This window comes from Salvia splendens, chromosome 10 (genome assembly GCF_004379255.2).
Source record: "Salvia splendens isolate huo1 chromosome 10, SspV2, whole genome shotgun sequence".
NCBI classification, from domain to species: Eukaryota; Viridiplantae; Streptophyta; class Magnoliopsida; order Lamiales; family Lamiaceae; genus Salvia; species Salvia splendens.
This window is the reverse complement of record NC_056041.1, coordinates 3252468-3267069: the sequence shown is the minus strand read 5'-3', so window position 1 is coordinate 3267069 and position 14602 is coordinate 3252468. Positions and strand designations below refer to the sequence as shown.

The following is a 14602-nucleotide window of genomic DNA, read 5'->3' as shown; positions in this document are numbered from 1 at the left end:
TTTGAGAAGTTGGTGTTGTGTGGGACCCACGTGTGAGCTATTATGCTTGAAGAAGGTTGAATCTATAATTGGAGTTTACTAATGTGAAGTCAAGGGATTATTTTATATACTTGGACAACATTTGGATTTGCAGTTATAATATTCATAGTTGTGGTGTTTCTATAATAATTTCTGAGTCAGTTTGATGCTTTCAAGACAAGTACTTCACTATTTATATTAACATAATAATAATAATAATAGCTTCGATATTTTATAATATGCTTTTGAGTATGGAATGATTAAGTGTATAATATGGCTTTACTTAGAGTAAACAGTGTTAAGGACAAATGAAAATTACTTGGAAATTCAAATAGGTTTGTATGTGAAATTCCGTGGAAATTCTTCTCAAAAGTCAAAATTATGTGTAAAAAATTTGAGCTCCCTACTTAGTGTGAAGAAGAATACTCCGCGGAGTAATGGCACTACACATTTCGTCTTCCTGTTTCATAGGCAAAATACATACTCCAGGAGTATAATTTTACTACGCCATTATCCGACTTAACACTGATGAGCTAGCCAACTGTAATTTTCAAAGGAAGAATGATAAATATGCGCTAGAAAATGTTTGTGTTTCCATTTATGTGCCGATTAGGTTAGGCGGACTGGCGGAGTGGTCGTTGATATGCCAATCCATAACCTGTTCGATAAAACGCCGAGACGAATGCTACAACAATTCTGCAAATTAACTTTGTTACTACTCAATTCTCTATTCTGTTATTTGTGATTTTCTCTCTCCGAGAATCTCGTTGCGAATGTGAGGGATGGAGAGATAAATATATATGCATATATGCCATGTATAAGTAAATTTTTCATTTCCATTTTAATAAGACTCAGCCTTCTTCAAACGTAGATGAGGAGCCGCCATGTTCAAGGATATGAAGTTAAAAGTGGAAGTTGTGATTGAAAATATGCTGGTAAGTTTTGCTCTGCAATCTTTGTTAAGACACAATTTTCATATTGGCATTCCATATTTTAAAATGCCGAAACAAGATTAAAAGAAATTCGGAATATTAACATTGTTAAGAAACAAATTTCGATTTTGTTATTTGTGATCCTCTCTCTCGGCTCATCTATGTGCGTCACAATGTAAGGGGCTTGCATAGAGAGTGTTGTGTGGCATAGACATAAGTAAAATTTTATCCTTACAATTTTTTTTTCAATTTTTTTTCCAGGACTCCGCCGTGAAGAGAATAGAGTTTGCAGAAGATAGCGGAAAGATATGTAGTTAAAAAAGTGGAAGCTGTGATTACAGAAATGCGGGTAAGTTTTGCTCTACAACATTGTCAATGTGTGTATCTATGCTAGCATATGATTCTGTGAACACACAGTTACATGTTTATTGCCAGAATTGCTAATTTCTTGCCTTTATCCGTGTCCTTGGTGCTTAGAATAAATGCCATTTATATGAGCCAACTGAATTAGTGAGTTTCCTGAGTCACGGTTGATGCTGATTGCTGGTCTTGGTCTTGTTCTATAACATTAGACTCTTCTCCTTCATGCCTTATCGTGAAGCATCCTGCTTGCGCTTCAGGACTTGAAGACATACGACTTGGTGGGCCGTTGTTGCCTGGTGAGTTATGCGAGAAGGTTGATGGGCTTGGATGTAAATACTCGTTTGAAGGTTCCATCACTATTCTCGCACAATCACATCCGCATCCATTGTGATTCACTCTTCGTTCGTACTTCTTGAAAGTGTGACAAGTGATGTCTTTGCTGTTGAACCTCTGGAGTAACTCCAGTGATTTGCTAGCTAGCGTTGTCTCTGCGTCAGAACCTCGACGCACAACATGCCAATTCTCGTAGAGAAAACTAGTCGCATAGATTATCAAGGCTAAAACTCCAGCTATACCTACAATCATGAAGAGCCCCCAGAAGCTTTCTATACCAAGACTGTTTGATGAGGAAAACTCACTAAAATCTGCACATTTAGTATCGTTTTCGAACCAATTCTTCTCAATCTCCATCATCTTCTTTCCCTCGGTAACATTTAATATAGCTCTTGAAATATCAGGCACTAGTGGAGATCCCAGAGGAAAAGCCTGCACACGCATTACATTAAAAAAAGTAAGCACGTGTAAGTATATGGACATACATCACTAGAGAGGGGTATGTGATATGTACAAAGCCAAAACCATCCGTCTTGTACGTTGGCCCAACCATGACGTATTTTGAGCAGTATTTGGCGAGGAAAAGCTTGACATATGGTATCTCATCAAAAGCAGCAGATATACCACCTTTTGCACTACCTTTCCTGAAAAGTTCATGCATTTTCTCAGGGGAGTCATATGCCAAAAGTCTGGATTCGTTAAAGTTCAATTCCTTCTTCAGAAGTTCAAAAACAAATGACCCATTATGGTAGCCCACAGTTTCTTTGTTTCTTATAAGCTCATTGATGTCTGTGATGGTCGGTTTCAGCTCTTGGACTGTCAACATGGAAGTAAGACTAGCTGTGTAGCTCTGCGTTAGTATCAGAACTACCAAGAACCATATAATCAGCAGAAACCTAGACAAGTTGCTTATCACTCTCTCCTCTACAAATTAAAGCAAAAGAAATTACATGTTAGATTAGTGTAATGTATGTGTAGTGCTGGAAACAATTATTAACTTACTGCTAGCGAACACCATTGTTGAAAAGGAAAACCAGAATATCGTTCCTACTTGATGCCAAAGAGGGCCCCTGAAATCTTCATTGATCCGATGTTCTAGAATCCAAATAAGGAAGCCCATGAAAATGAACGAGCAAAAGCTTGTCAACCAAAGTTTCCATGTCAGTGGCTTTAGAAATACCCATGCTTTTTTGCTTTTGTCGTTTTTAATGGGTACAACCATTAATACACCAGATTCTGTATAAGGCATGGTGAAATCGACATACTTTGACCTATTTGCTATGATAGTTACATCTCCAACTGCAGCATCAAATTCCTGCCCATGGAATAGAAAGGTTAAGTATCTAAACTTATATCATATAATCCTACTAAATGTGATGTTTTGGTGTTTTTGAATCGTTAGTAGAAAGATACTTACTCCTTGGTGTACTGCATACACAAACTCGTCATAACTGCCGGCCATCGTATGGTCAGATGTAGCAAAAGGAACATACTCATACTGCACGCCATATGGTAGTGCTTTGATAACCTTCCACTTCTGTAGAATTGTCGGAGTTCCATGTGAGATGCATGAACTCTGAGAAACCAACCCTTACAGGTACTCCAATTCTTAACTTCTTCCCGTTGGTTGGAGTGACCCAACCCTTTGGTGGATTTTTTCTATCGCCTGGCCACATAATGAATCCGATGTTGGACTTGGAAGTGGAGTATGTATTTGTGGTAGATTTTGCAAAGTTGAGTTCTCTAACAATTCCATTACCTTTTGTCCAATATCCTACTACTCGGGCTGCTGGACCAATCACATTGATTATCTGGTAAGGAGGTGATTCGAGTTGTCCTTCAACTAGTTTAAACTCTCCAGCAAGGCCCCTGAAAGTGATACTTGACAACACTTGAATGAGTTCAGTTCCAATGTCTGAGACTCCAAAGCCTTCAAGATCTGTTGGTGTTGTGGAATCACTTGCCTTCTTCAGAAATGTAGCATTTCTTATTCTAGCCTTTTCTACTGCCATTGCTTGTGCAACTGCAGAGTCATAAGCCCAGAGTCCAAAGATGTTCAAATCCAGATCATGATTTGTTGGGTTTTGCTGCTGAATCTCTTTCTTGTATTTGACTTTGAATTTGTGCAGCTCTTCCGATTTCAGAATATGAGGTCTTACACCTATAACTCCTTGCATATCTTCTTCAATAACTGAATGATCCATTGAACTTAACTCGTTTGTCATTCCATCAGTTATTATCCACACATAGTCTTCACTCATCATTCCTAGTAGTTTAGCTTTGGTGAACAGGCGAGAACCAAGAGTGGTCCTCATGTGGACAATGAAAACTCTAGTTTGGTTTGTCATTAGTATGGAAAGCTCTGCATCAATCTGATCATCTGTTGCGAATGATGGTATGACACTCCTGTAAGGTATGCACACATTTACTTTTTCCAAACTATCTGCTAAAAATGGCATAATCCCATGTCCGAACTCATTATCCACAAAAATAGGCACAACCTCTCTCCATCCATAGGCTTGGACTATTGCAGCTATGGCCGTTACTTGGGAAGAATCACCTAAGGCAGCACGAACAAAGTATGGACTTTGGATTGACAAGAGAGACGGGCTTGAAGCTGAAAATGTTATGATTGGTACTTGAGATTTGTTCCCAAGATGTATTATAAAAGGTGTCTGCATCGAGGACAACGGACCTATGATCGCTTGCACTTGTATATTCTTCAGTAAATCTAGAGCTGCATTTATAATTTAATTGCAAGAAAAAGTATGTAAGATTACATTTATTTCACAGTGCATCTGGCAGGCTTGAAGATGTAAAAACTAAAAAGAATACTGATTCTGTTCTTCTTTTGAACTTTAGCCATCCAGTGGCAAATTTTTAACAGATTATAGAAGAAACCTATTGGTTGTTCATGACATTTTGATCTTGATTTCATTCTCTAAGTCCAAGTATTATGCCGATTAAGCTGTAATCTTTAACTATTAGTAAAACATTAACCATCAGTTTCTGTTGCTTATGTATAAGCTTTCAAGTTTCAACCATGCAAGGAATGCAAATAAGTTGTTCTGTCATTTTACTGTTAGAATGTTGGAAGGCATATATATTGTTACAGCATGATTCATGTTCAGGGCAAGCAAGTTCCGCTTAGATATGGATGCAGCTTAGAAGAAGAAAAACTTATCATACATGTCTGACTATCACAGGCTCACAGCTACATATATATGTGCAGCAAACATGTTTCCATTAACATGACAAGAGTAATAGAGTATGCTTTTTCTGTGGTTGCAGAGTGTCGGTACCCGATGTTGGAATAAGGAAATCAATTAATTGGAAAATAAGAAGGCAAGGGATGAAGTTATGGCAAGAATAAAGAAGGAAAACAATTAAAGATTATGGAAAATCAAATACAAAGGATATTAGTATAATTAGAATATATTTTCTATGTGTAGCTAGAATTAGAGCCTATAAAAGGTTGTGTAACCCATTGAGAGAATTAACCCAAGCATAATAACAATGTAGCCTTTACAGTTTTTCCATCTTTTACTTTCTGCAATAGTCTTTTATTTTCCACATTTTACTTTTCAACATGGTATCAGAGCGGGTTCGATCACTAGGATCGATCGCTGCCTCAATAGCAAAAAAAAAAAAAAGAAAAAAAGGCCTCATCATCGTCCCTTCCAAAAATCAGCCAAAACCCTTTCAAAAACAGCCATGTATCAGCCCCAAAAATCTCCCCCATAAGGAGAAAGGAGACTGATGGCAGCCAAGAACCACAACAGAGGAGGAGAGAAAGGAGGCATTGTGGTGAAGGAGGTGGAGCCAGTAGCAAGGCCACAAAGGCTGCTAGAGAAGCGTTGATCGGCGCATGAAGCCGACGACGGAGGAACGGAGTAAATTGCTTCTGCCACAAGTTTTAACTCGCAATTCTTGTCAGCAACAATGGGGCCTTAAGTGGCTCGTGTGTCAGCTTCAAGAATGACACCATCCTGAAAAACCAACCCAACAATCGTAGTTCCGGTCTTCAGATACGAGGATGGCTTCAAACCCTTTTGCATAAGCATCTATTGCACAAATCATTCTCGTTTCTCTTGCACAAATCGAAAGAAAATCCTCCCCTAGCAGGAGCCGATTCCTCGAATCTCGACATTGCAATTTCTCCATGGAGTTCAGCGATTACTTGCTGATTTGGAGGTGGCAGTGAGCCCTAGATTCGGAGATAAAATCAGAATTCACGGTTTGTCCGACCAAGGGGGAGAGGAAGAATGCGACTGAACAACTTCTCTCCAAATCTATGGTGGTCGTGAAGGCCAAAGATGACGAAAGGGCGAGAAAGCTACAAAGGCGCAACCCACACACCGATGGAGCGTCAATAGTATGACGCAAAAGAATCGATGATGGAATGGCCCAATAGAAGCTACCTAAAACAGACAGCAATGAAGAATTATCCGGCTGAGGTTCGGTTGAGGATGAGAGGAAGCTAAATCATCGAGAGATATAGCAGAGAAGCCCATTGTCGAGAAGCCCACCGAGAAGGCTGTCGAAAAGGGTCCAAGGGAGCAATCCGCTGGAGAGATCGAGAGGCCAATGATGGAGGTCAAAAATGGGTGCCTTGAAGGATGCCGAGAAGATGGCCACATAGAATGAACACCGTGATAACCTTGCCGGAGACGGCTTGTGTCGGCTTCTAAAGCGGAGTCCGTCACCGGGGGAGAGGTTGTCACCGGAAATTGGATACCAAGAATGCATCCGCTTGAGAGTGAGAGTTAAAGATATACTGGAAATAATGTTGAGATGTAGATGTGACAGCGTAAAAAGAAAAGAAGAAGTCACTGCAGCGTGTAGACAATGCAACGAAAATAGCAGTCCGAGAAAAGACCTATGAAGTAACATAAAGGAGACTAATGGTTTCACGTCTTCATTTTTACAGAAGTAAAGTTGGGCCCAATGGTTATTAGGCTCAAGAAGGAAAAAATATGAAATGAAAATAATGGGCTCATAGTTTGAGCTGGAATGGACCGAGAATGGTCTTAATATGACTCCTAGACAAGAGCAAAAACTATCTAGATTAGCTCTTTGACAAGAGAAAAACTGTCTAGATTAGCTCCTCGACAAGAGTCAAAACTGTCTGAATTAGCTCCTCGACAAGAGTCAAAACTGTCAGAAATAGCTCATCGACAAGAGTTAAAACTGTCAAAGATGGCTTCTGTATACGAACTAAAACTATCTAAGATATCTCCTAAATATGAGTAAAAACTGTTTAGACAAGCTCCCGGACACGAGTTAAAACTGTCTAGATTGGCTCCTCGACACGAGTAAAAACTGTCAGTCAGACAAAAATGAAGTGGCTCCTAGATACGAGCAAAAACTATCAATGGAAATTGAAGAACTCTTAAATACGAGTATAAACTATTTATCAAACTAAAGATAGTGCAAGTTAAGTGCTGAAAAACTCGATACTTAACTTGAGGGGGAGTGTTGGAATAAGGAAATCAATTAATTGGAGAACAAGAAGACAAGGGATGAAGTTATGGCAAGAATAAAGAAGGAAAACAATTAAAGATTATGGAAAATCAAATACAAAGGATATTAGTATAATTAGAATATATTTTCCATGTATAGGTAGAATTAGAGCCTATAAAAGGTGGTGTAACCATTGAAAGAATTAACCCAAGCATAATCACAATGCAGTCTTTACAGTTTTCCCGTCTTTTACTTTCTGCAATAGTCTTTTATTTTCCGCATTTTACTTTTCAACACCGGAGGCCAGAGGGACCGGCCAAAACAGCAAAAAAACAACAAAACAGACACAGTAAGTAAAATCTCCCATGTTTAATCGAAAATCATCTCGTAATTAGGCCTTATTAGATTTTATATTCACTAAACCTGCGAGTTTAATAAGTAGGTTGATATAGTAGTATTAGTAGTAGTACCTGCTGCAGCTGCTCCAACAACATCTTTCTTGGAGTCTCTCTTGGTAAGGACCAGCCTGGTCTGGTAGTGGCCATGTTTGGTGTAGAAATCCGAGAGTGCCATAGTGATGCAGTTCAACCCCATTTTCCCGACATAATCGTCCATGTCAATCACCACTCCAACTCTTACAGGGAAAGGTGTGCTCTGCACCGTGGCGCTGTTCAGCAAGAGAAGCAAAACAACAAGAGGAAAAATGGCTACCATGGGAGCCTCCAACTTAATCTTGTGCAGTTATTTGAGCTCTCAAAATTTGGACGATGATGATTATTTTGAGTATAGTTATTAGGTTATATCTTCGTCAACAGTCCTCGTTACAGTTGACTGAAAATTGTCTAGTTGATGCCATTTTCTTTGTCTCATAATCTCAATTCTAATTTAGGGAGGTAGTTACGTGGTAATTTCACTCTATAAGTTCTTAGTGTTCAACATAATATTCTCGATGTTGACATTGAAATCAATTTATGTGGGAGGAAATGAGATGAAATTTGACACGTATGCATTAGATTTTTGAATGAATATTGAATATTGTCGAGTTGAAAAGTCTAGTTTTGTCTGATTATAAATCGATAAAACATGATTTTGTCAGATTCCAGCAACATCTGATATAAGTTAGCGGTTAGCTGGACTTTATCAAATTCAAGGCTTTCAAGGATGCTTCTATAACTTGTCGGCTAAAAGGCACAAATCTTAGATAAAATTCGCCTCTATTACTTCATTTTAGTCCGTCCATATTATTATATAAATGAGACTCATAATTCATTAACTTTTTTTTTTATATCTTTCTTTAAAATTTTGAAGTTCATGTTGAATCAAATGATTGACTCCTATTTCAGGACTGATGGTTGTAATATTACCTAGCATGGATCATACTAGCTACCACAAATATTAATAATAAAAGTTAATAGTGAGTAATGCCATTTAAAGCGAAATCAAAAGGAAAGAAAACGGAAACTTCCATAAATTTCCTATGCACTTGATTGACTATATTGTCAGAAATTACTTCTCCTTCCATTCGTGAATGGGAGTCCCGTTTTTATATTTTAGTCCGTCCGCGAATAGGAGTCCCGGTTCACTTTACCATAAATGGTAATAGGGTCTCATCTTCCACTAACTCATTCCACTCCCATTTCATTTAAAACTAATATATACAAGTGGGACTCTTATTTTACTAACTTTTTCGCACCCACTATTTTTAACATTTCTTAAAACCCGTGCCCCCAAGAAACGAGACTCCTAATGAAGGATTGAGGGAGTAGGAGTCATTTTCAATTTTCATATTCCATTTTTTAGATGAAAATGTCATATTTAGCTTGTGAAAGCAAAAATAATATTACCGTTAGTCGCTAAAATTATCTATAAATAGGTATGGAGTCATTTTTCATTTTTTAAACGAAAATATAATTTTTGGCTTTTCTTCTCTCACACATTTTCTCTCTCATGTTATGTATAAGCAGTATAGCTTCAGCATTATCATATGTTTCATTCAAGCTACATGTAGCGACGGTGGCGTTTACCTTGACTGTATATAATATATAATTTAGATACTATAATTTAGACATTTAAGAATAAACACTATAATAATAATGTTGACTTTGTTGTTCAATGTTAATTGTTGAAACATTCAACAAAAATTGTTCAAACGTCCATAAATACCTCCAAAACTCCCCCTTTATATATGTATAGAGGAAGAATTAAAAAATACAAAAAGGCTAACAATTAATGAGGTGGGGTTATGAATAGAGCAACTTTAAATGGATTTTGCCTCCTCTAGTAGAAGCTAGCATGTGCATGTAAATGTAATGGTTTCAATTATATGTTAAGAAAACTAGCTAATGTCTGTTCATTATATTTTCGTTACTATTTTCTCAATATTATATCGAGATACATAAAGATTCAATCGAAGCTACATTCCATTCCTACTGGAATTTCCAAGTAATTTTCATTTGGATATATGTCACTTTCAATCCTACTGGATACTGGAATATCCACATGATTTATTCATTTGACAATATTATCGAGATACAATATGAAATATTTATGCATTTGATCATTTCTTAATTAAATTTGATACTATGATAGTAAAATCGAATTCAATAAAGCATGGTTAGTAATTGGAGTAATATAATTCCCATATGCATAACTAGTATGATGAATATTGTTTTCTCATTATCCAAAAAGACTTGATATTCGACTTACCAATCAAGATCTAACCTACGGTAACTGCAAATGAAGAATGAGAAATATGCGCGTGAAAAGGTTGATAAATGTTTTGTTTCAGTTTATGTGCTGGTTAGAACCAGTGATATCCCATAACATGTTTGTGAAAATGCCGAAACGATTACTAAAACAAATTTGGAAAAATTAACTTTGTTACAACACAATTCTCGATTTTGTTATTTGTAATCCTCTCTCTCCGCTCATGTAGGTGCGTGGCAATGGCTTGCATAGAGAGTAATTGTTGCAGAAGATGGGGAAATATACGATAGTTAAAAAGTGGAAGCTGCTGTGATGTGATTACAAAAATTCTGGTAAGTTTTAGTACTCTACAACATTGTTAATGCTCGTATCTATACACTATACTAGCATATGATATTGTGAATACATATATGACATGTTTGTTTTCCAGAATTTAAAGTTCTTGACTTTATCCGCGCCATTGGTGCTTAGAGTAAATTCCATTAATAACAGCTCCTGCCGATTTCTGGTTTTGGTCTTGTTCTTTTATCACGTGAAGCATCCTGATGCACTCAAACTATCAGCTGTGTGCTTCAGGACTTGAGGAAATAGGACTTGGTTGGCCGTTGTTGCCTGGTGAGTTCTGCGAGAAGGTTGATGGGCTTGGATGGAAATACTCGTCGGAAGGTTCCATCACTGTTCTCGCACAACCACATTCGCTGCCATTGTGATTCACTCTTCGTTCGTACTTGTTGAAAGTGTGACAAGTGATGTCTTTGCTGTTGAACCTCTGGAGTAACTCTAATGATTTGCTTTTTAGTGTCATCTCTGAATCAGAGCCACGACGCACAACATGCCAATTCTCGTAGAGAAAACTAATCACGTAGATTATCAAAGCTATAACTCCTGCTATTCCTGCAATCATGAAGAGCCCCCAGAAGCTTTCTATTCCAAGACTGTTTGATGAGGAATAATCACTAGTATCTGCACATTTGGTATCGTTTTTGAACCATTTATTCTCAATCTCCATCATCTGCTTTCCCTCAGTAACATTTAATATAGCTCTTGAAATATCAGGCACTAGAGGAGATCCTATAGGAAAGGCCTGCACATGTATTACATTAAAAATAAGCATGTGTAATAATAAGGATATACCTCAAAAGACAAGGGTATGTGATATATACAAAGCCAAAACCATCTGTCTTGTACGTTGGCCCAACCATGATGTATTTTGAGCAGTATTTGGCAAGGAAAAGCTTGACATATGGTATCTCATCAAAAGCAGCAGATATACCACCTTTTGCACTACCTTTCCTAAAAAAGTTCATGCATTTTCTCAGGGTAGTTATATGCCAAAAGTCTGGATTTGTCAAAGTTCAATCCTTCAAAAGTTCAAAAACAAATGACCCATTATGGTAGCCAACAGTTTCTTTGCTTCTTATAAGCTCATTGACATCTGTGATGGTGGGTTTCAGCTCTTGGACTGTCAACATGGAAGTAAGACTAGCTGTGTAGCTCTGCGTAGTATCAGAACCACCATGAACCATATGATCAGCAGAAACCTACACAAGTTACTTATCACTCTCTCCCCTACAAAATTAAACCAAAATAAATTACTTGTTAGATTAGTGTAATCTATGTGTAATGCTGGAAAACATTTAACTTACTATTAGCGAACACCATTGTTGAAAAGGCAAACCAAAATATCGTGCCTACTTTATGCCAAAGAGGGCCCCTGAATTCTTCATTGATCCGATGTTCTAGAATCCAAATAAGGAAGCCCATGAAAACAAATGAGCAAAAGCTTGTCACCCAAAGTTTCCATGTCAGTGGCTTTAGAAATGCCCATGCATTTTTGTTCTTGTCATTTTTTATCGGTACAACCATTGAAACAACAGATTCTGTATAAGGCAGGGTGAAGTCAACATACTGTGACCTGTTTGCTACGATAGTTACATCTCCAACTGCAGCATCAAAGTCCTGCCCATGGAATAGGAAAGGTTATCCATCTAAATTAATGACATACTTAATGTGGTGATGTGTGGTTTTTGAATCGTTAATGGAAAGATACTCCTTGGGATACTGCATAAACAAACTCATCATAACTGCCGGCTCTCTTGTGGTCAGACGTAGCAAAAGGAACATACTCATACTGCACGCCATATGGTCGTGCTTCGACCACCATATCAAAAACTTCCTTGCAGTAACCTTCCACTTTTGTAGAATTGTCGGAGTTCCAAGTGATATGCATGAACTCAAAGAAACGAAGTTTTACAGGTACTCCGATTCTTAACTTCTTCCCTTTGGTCGGAATGACCCAACCTACCCTTGGGTGGATTTTTTCTATCGCCTGGCCACATAATGAATCCGATGTTGGACTTGGAAGTGGAGTACGTTTTTTTGGTAGATTTTGCAAAGTTGATTTCTCTTACAATTCCATTATCTTTTGTCCAATATCCTACAACTCGGGCTCCTGCACCAATCACATTGATTATCTGGTAAGGAGGTGATTCGAGTTGTCCTTCAACTAGTTTAAACTCTCCAGCAAGGCCCCTGAAAGTGATACTTGACAACACTTGAATGAGTTCAGTTCCAATGTCTGAGACTCCAAAGCCTTCAAGATCTGTCGGTGTTGTGGAATCACTTGCCTTCTTCAGAAATGTAGCATTTCTTATTCTAGCCTTTTCTACTGCCATTGCTAGTGCAATTGCAGAGTCATAAGCCCAGAGTCCAAAGATGTTCAAATCCAGATCATGATTTGTTGGGTTTTGCTGCTGAATCTCTTTCTTGTATTTGACTTTGAATTTGTGCAGCTCTTCCGATTTCAGAATATGAGGTCTTACACCTATAACTCCTTGCATATCTTCTTCAATAACCGAATGATCCATTGAACTTAACTCGTTTGTCATTCCATCAGTTATTATCCACACATAGTCTTCACTCATCATTCCTAGTAGTTTAGCTTTGGTGAACAGGCGAGAACCAAGAGTGGTCCTCATGTGGACAATGAAAACTCTAGTTTGGTTTGTCATCAGCTTGTAAAGCTCTGCAACAATCTGATCATCTGTTGCGAATGATGGTATGACACTCCTGTAAGGTATGCGCACATTTACTTTTTCCAAATTATCTGCTAAAAATGGCATAATCCCATGTCCAAACTCATTATCTACATAGATTGGCACAACCTCTCTCCATCCATAGGCTTTGACTATTGCGGCTATGGCCTTTACTTGGGAAGAATCATCTAAGGCAGCACGAACGAAATATGGACTTTGGATTGACAAGAGAGACGGGCTTGTTGCTGAAAATGTTATGATCTGTACTTGAGATTTGTTCCCAAGATGTATCATAAAAGGTGTCTGCATCGAGGACAACGGACCTATAATCGCTTGCACTTGGACATTCTTCAGTAAATCTAGAGCTGCATTTTATTATTTAATTGCAAGAAAAAGTATGTCAGATTACAAATTTTCACACTGCATTAGGCTTGAATATATGAAAAGATTACAGATTCTTCTTCTTTAGAACATTAGGCACCCATTAGAAAATTTTGAGCAGTTTATAGAAGAAACCTATTTGTTGACGATGGAATTTTGATCTTGATTTCATTCGTTAAGTCCAAGTATTATGCTGAAATTTTTAATTATTAGTAGTATAACGTTAAAACCACCAGTTACTGTTGCTTATGAACAAGCTTCAACCATGCAAGGAATGCATTTAAATTGGTCTTTCTTTTTATTGTTAAAAAGTTGGAATGAATATTGTTCCTGAATGATTAACGATGCAAGTTCCACTTAGACAGGGATACAGCTAAGAAGAACTTAATCATACATGTCTCATGTCTGATTATCACAGCTACATATATATGTGCAGCAAACATATGTCAATTAACATATGAAGTGTAATCGAGTTTGTTTTTTCCATGGTTGCAGAGTGTTGGTACCGGAGGCCAGAGGGACTGGCCAAAACGGCAAAAAGGAACAAAACAGACACAGTAAGTAAAGTTATCCCATGTTCAATCGAAAATCATTTCGTAATTAGGCCTTACTGATTGTATATTCACTAAACCTGTGAGTTTAATAAGTAGGTTGATATAGTAGCATTAGTACCTGCTGCAGCTGCTCCAACAACATCTTTCTTGGAGTCTCTCTTGGTAAGGACCAGCCTGGTCTGATATTGGCCATGTTTGGTGTAGAAATCCGAGAGTGCCATAGTGATGCAGTTCAACCCCATTTTCCCGACATAATCATCCATGTCAACCACCACTCCAACTCTTACAGGGAAAGGTGTGCTCTGCACTGCACCGTGGCGCTGTTCAGTAAGAGAAGGAAAACAACAAGAGGAAAAATGGCTTCCAACTTCATCTTGTGCAGATATCTTAGCTCTCAAAATTTGGGTGTTGATGATTATTTTGGGTATAGTTACCAGGTTATATCTTCGTCAACAGTCACGTCCACATTTAGAAAATCAGTATTCAACCGTTGAATAACTCGCAGTCCTAATTATAGTTGCAGAACTAGAGTTGTTGACTGAAAATTGTCTATTTCATGCCACTTTCTCTGTCTCATTGCAAATTTGGGGAGGTAGTTACGTAGTACTTTCAATATATAAGTTCAAGTGTTAAAATAATATATGTCGACATTGGCATTGAAATCGATTTATGAGGAAGGATCTGGGATAAAATTTAACACATGCATTAGATTTTTGAATGAATAATGAATATTGAATACTGTCGACTTGAAAAGTCTAGTTTTGTTTGTTAATAAATCGACAAAAAAAGGATTTTGTGAATGTAATAGATAGTTCCA

General features: G+C 37.7%; 1 protein-coding gene, 2 long non-coding RNA genes and 1 pseudogene across 5 annotated transcripts; 2 read left to right on the top strand and 2 right to left on the bottom strand.

Annotated features, from left to right (window-relative positions):
* The first annotated feature begins 386 nt into the window (after positions 1–386).
* LOC121750637 lies at positions 387–4564 on the top strand. 3 transcript variants are annotated; one of them, XR_006039904.1, is made up of 4 exons: positions 387–953; positions 1212–1299; positions 3938–4059; positions 4141–4564. It is a non-coding gene; the product is annotated as an uncharacterized LOC121750637 (long non-coding RNA). The 3 variants fall into 3 exon arrangements; XR_006039903.1 differs by having other exon boundaries at positions 3925–4059; XR_006039902.1 differs by having other exon boundaries at positions 3920–4059.
* LOC121750635 lies at positions 1226–7921 on the bottom strand (annotated as a pseudogene).
* Positions 7922–9779: 1858 nt separating this feature from the next.
* LOC121750639 lies at positions 9780–13951 on the top strand. The gene is made up of 4 exons (XR_006039905.1): positions 9780–9875; positions 10045–10147; positions 13727–13788; positions 13882–13951. It is a non-coding gene; the product is annotated as an uncharacterized LOC121750639 (long non-coding RNA).
* LOC121750636 (glutamate receptor 2.7-like) lies at positions 10354–14218 on the bottom strand. Its single transcript, XM_042145211.1, is given in 9 exon segments — positions 10354–10899; positions 10979–11113; positions 11115–11176; positions 11179–11319; positions 11322–11384; positions 11462–11774; positions 11866–12120; positions 12122–13215; positions 13904–14218. Coding segments are annotated over 9 exon segments (2733 nt in total). The 5' UTR covers positions 14049–14218; the 3' UTR covers positions 10354–10374.
* Between the last annotated feature and the right edge of the window lie 384 nt (positions 14219–14602).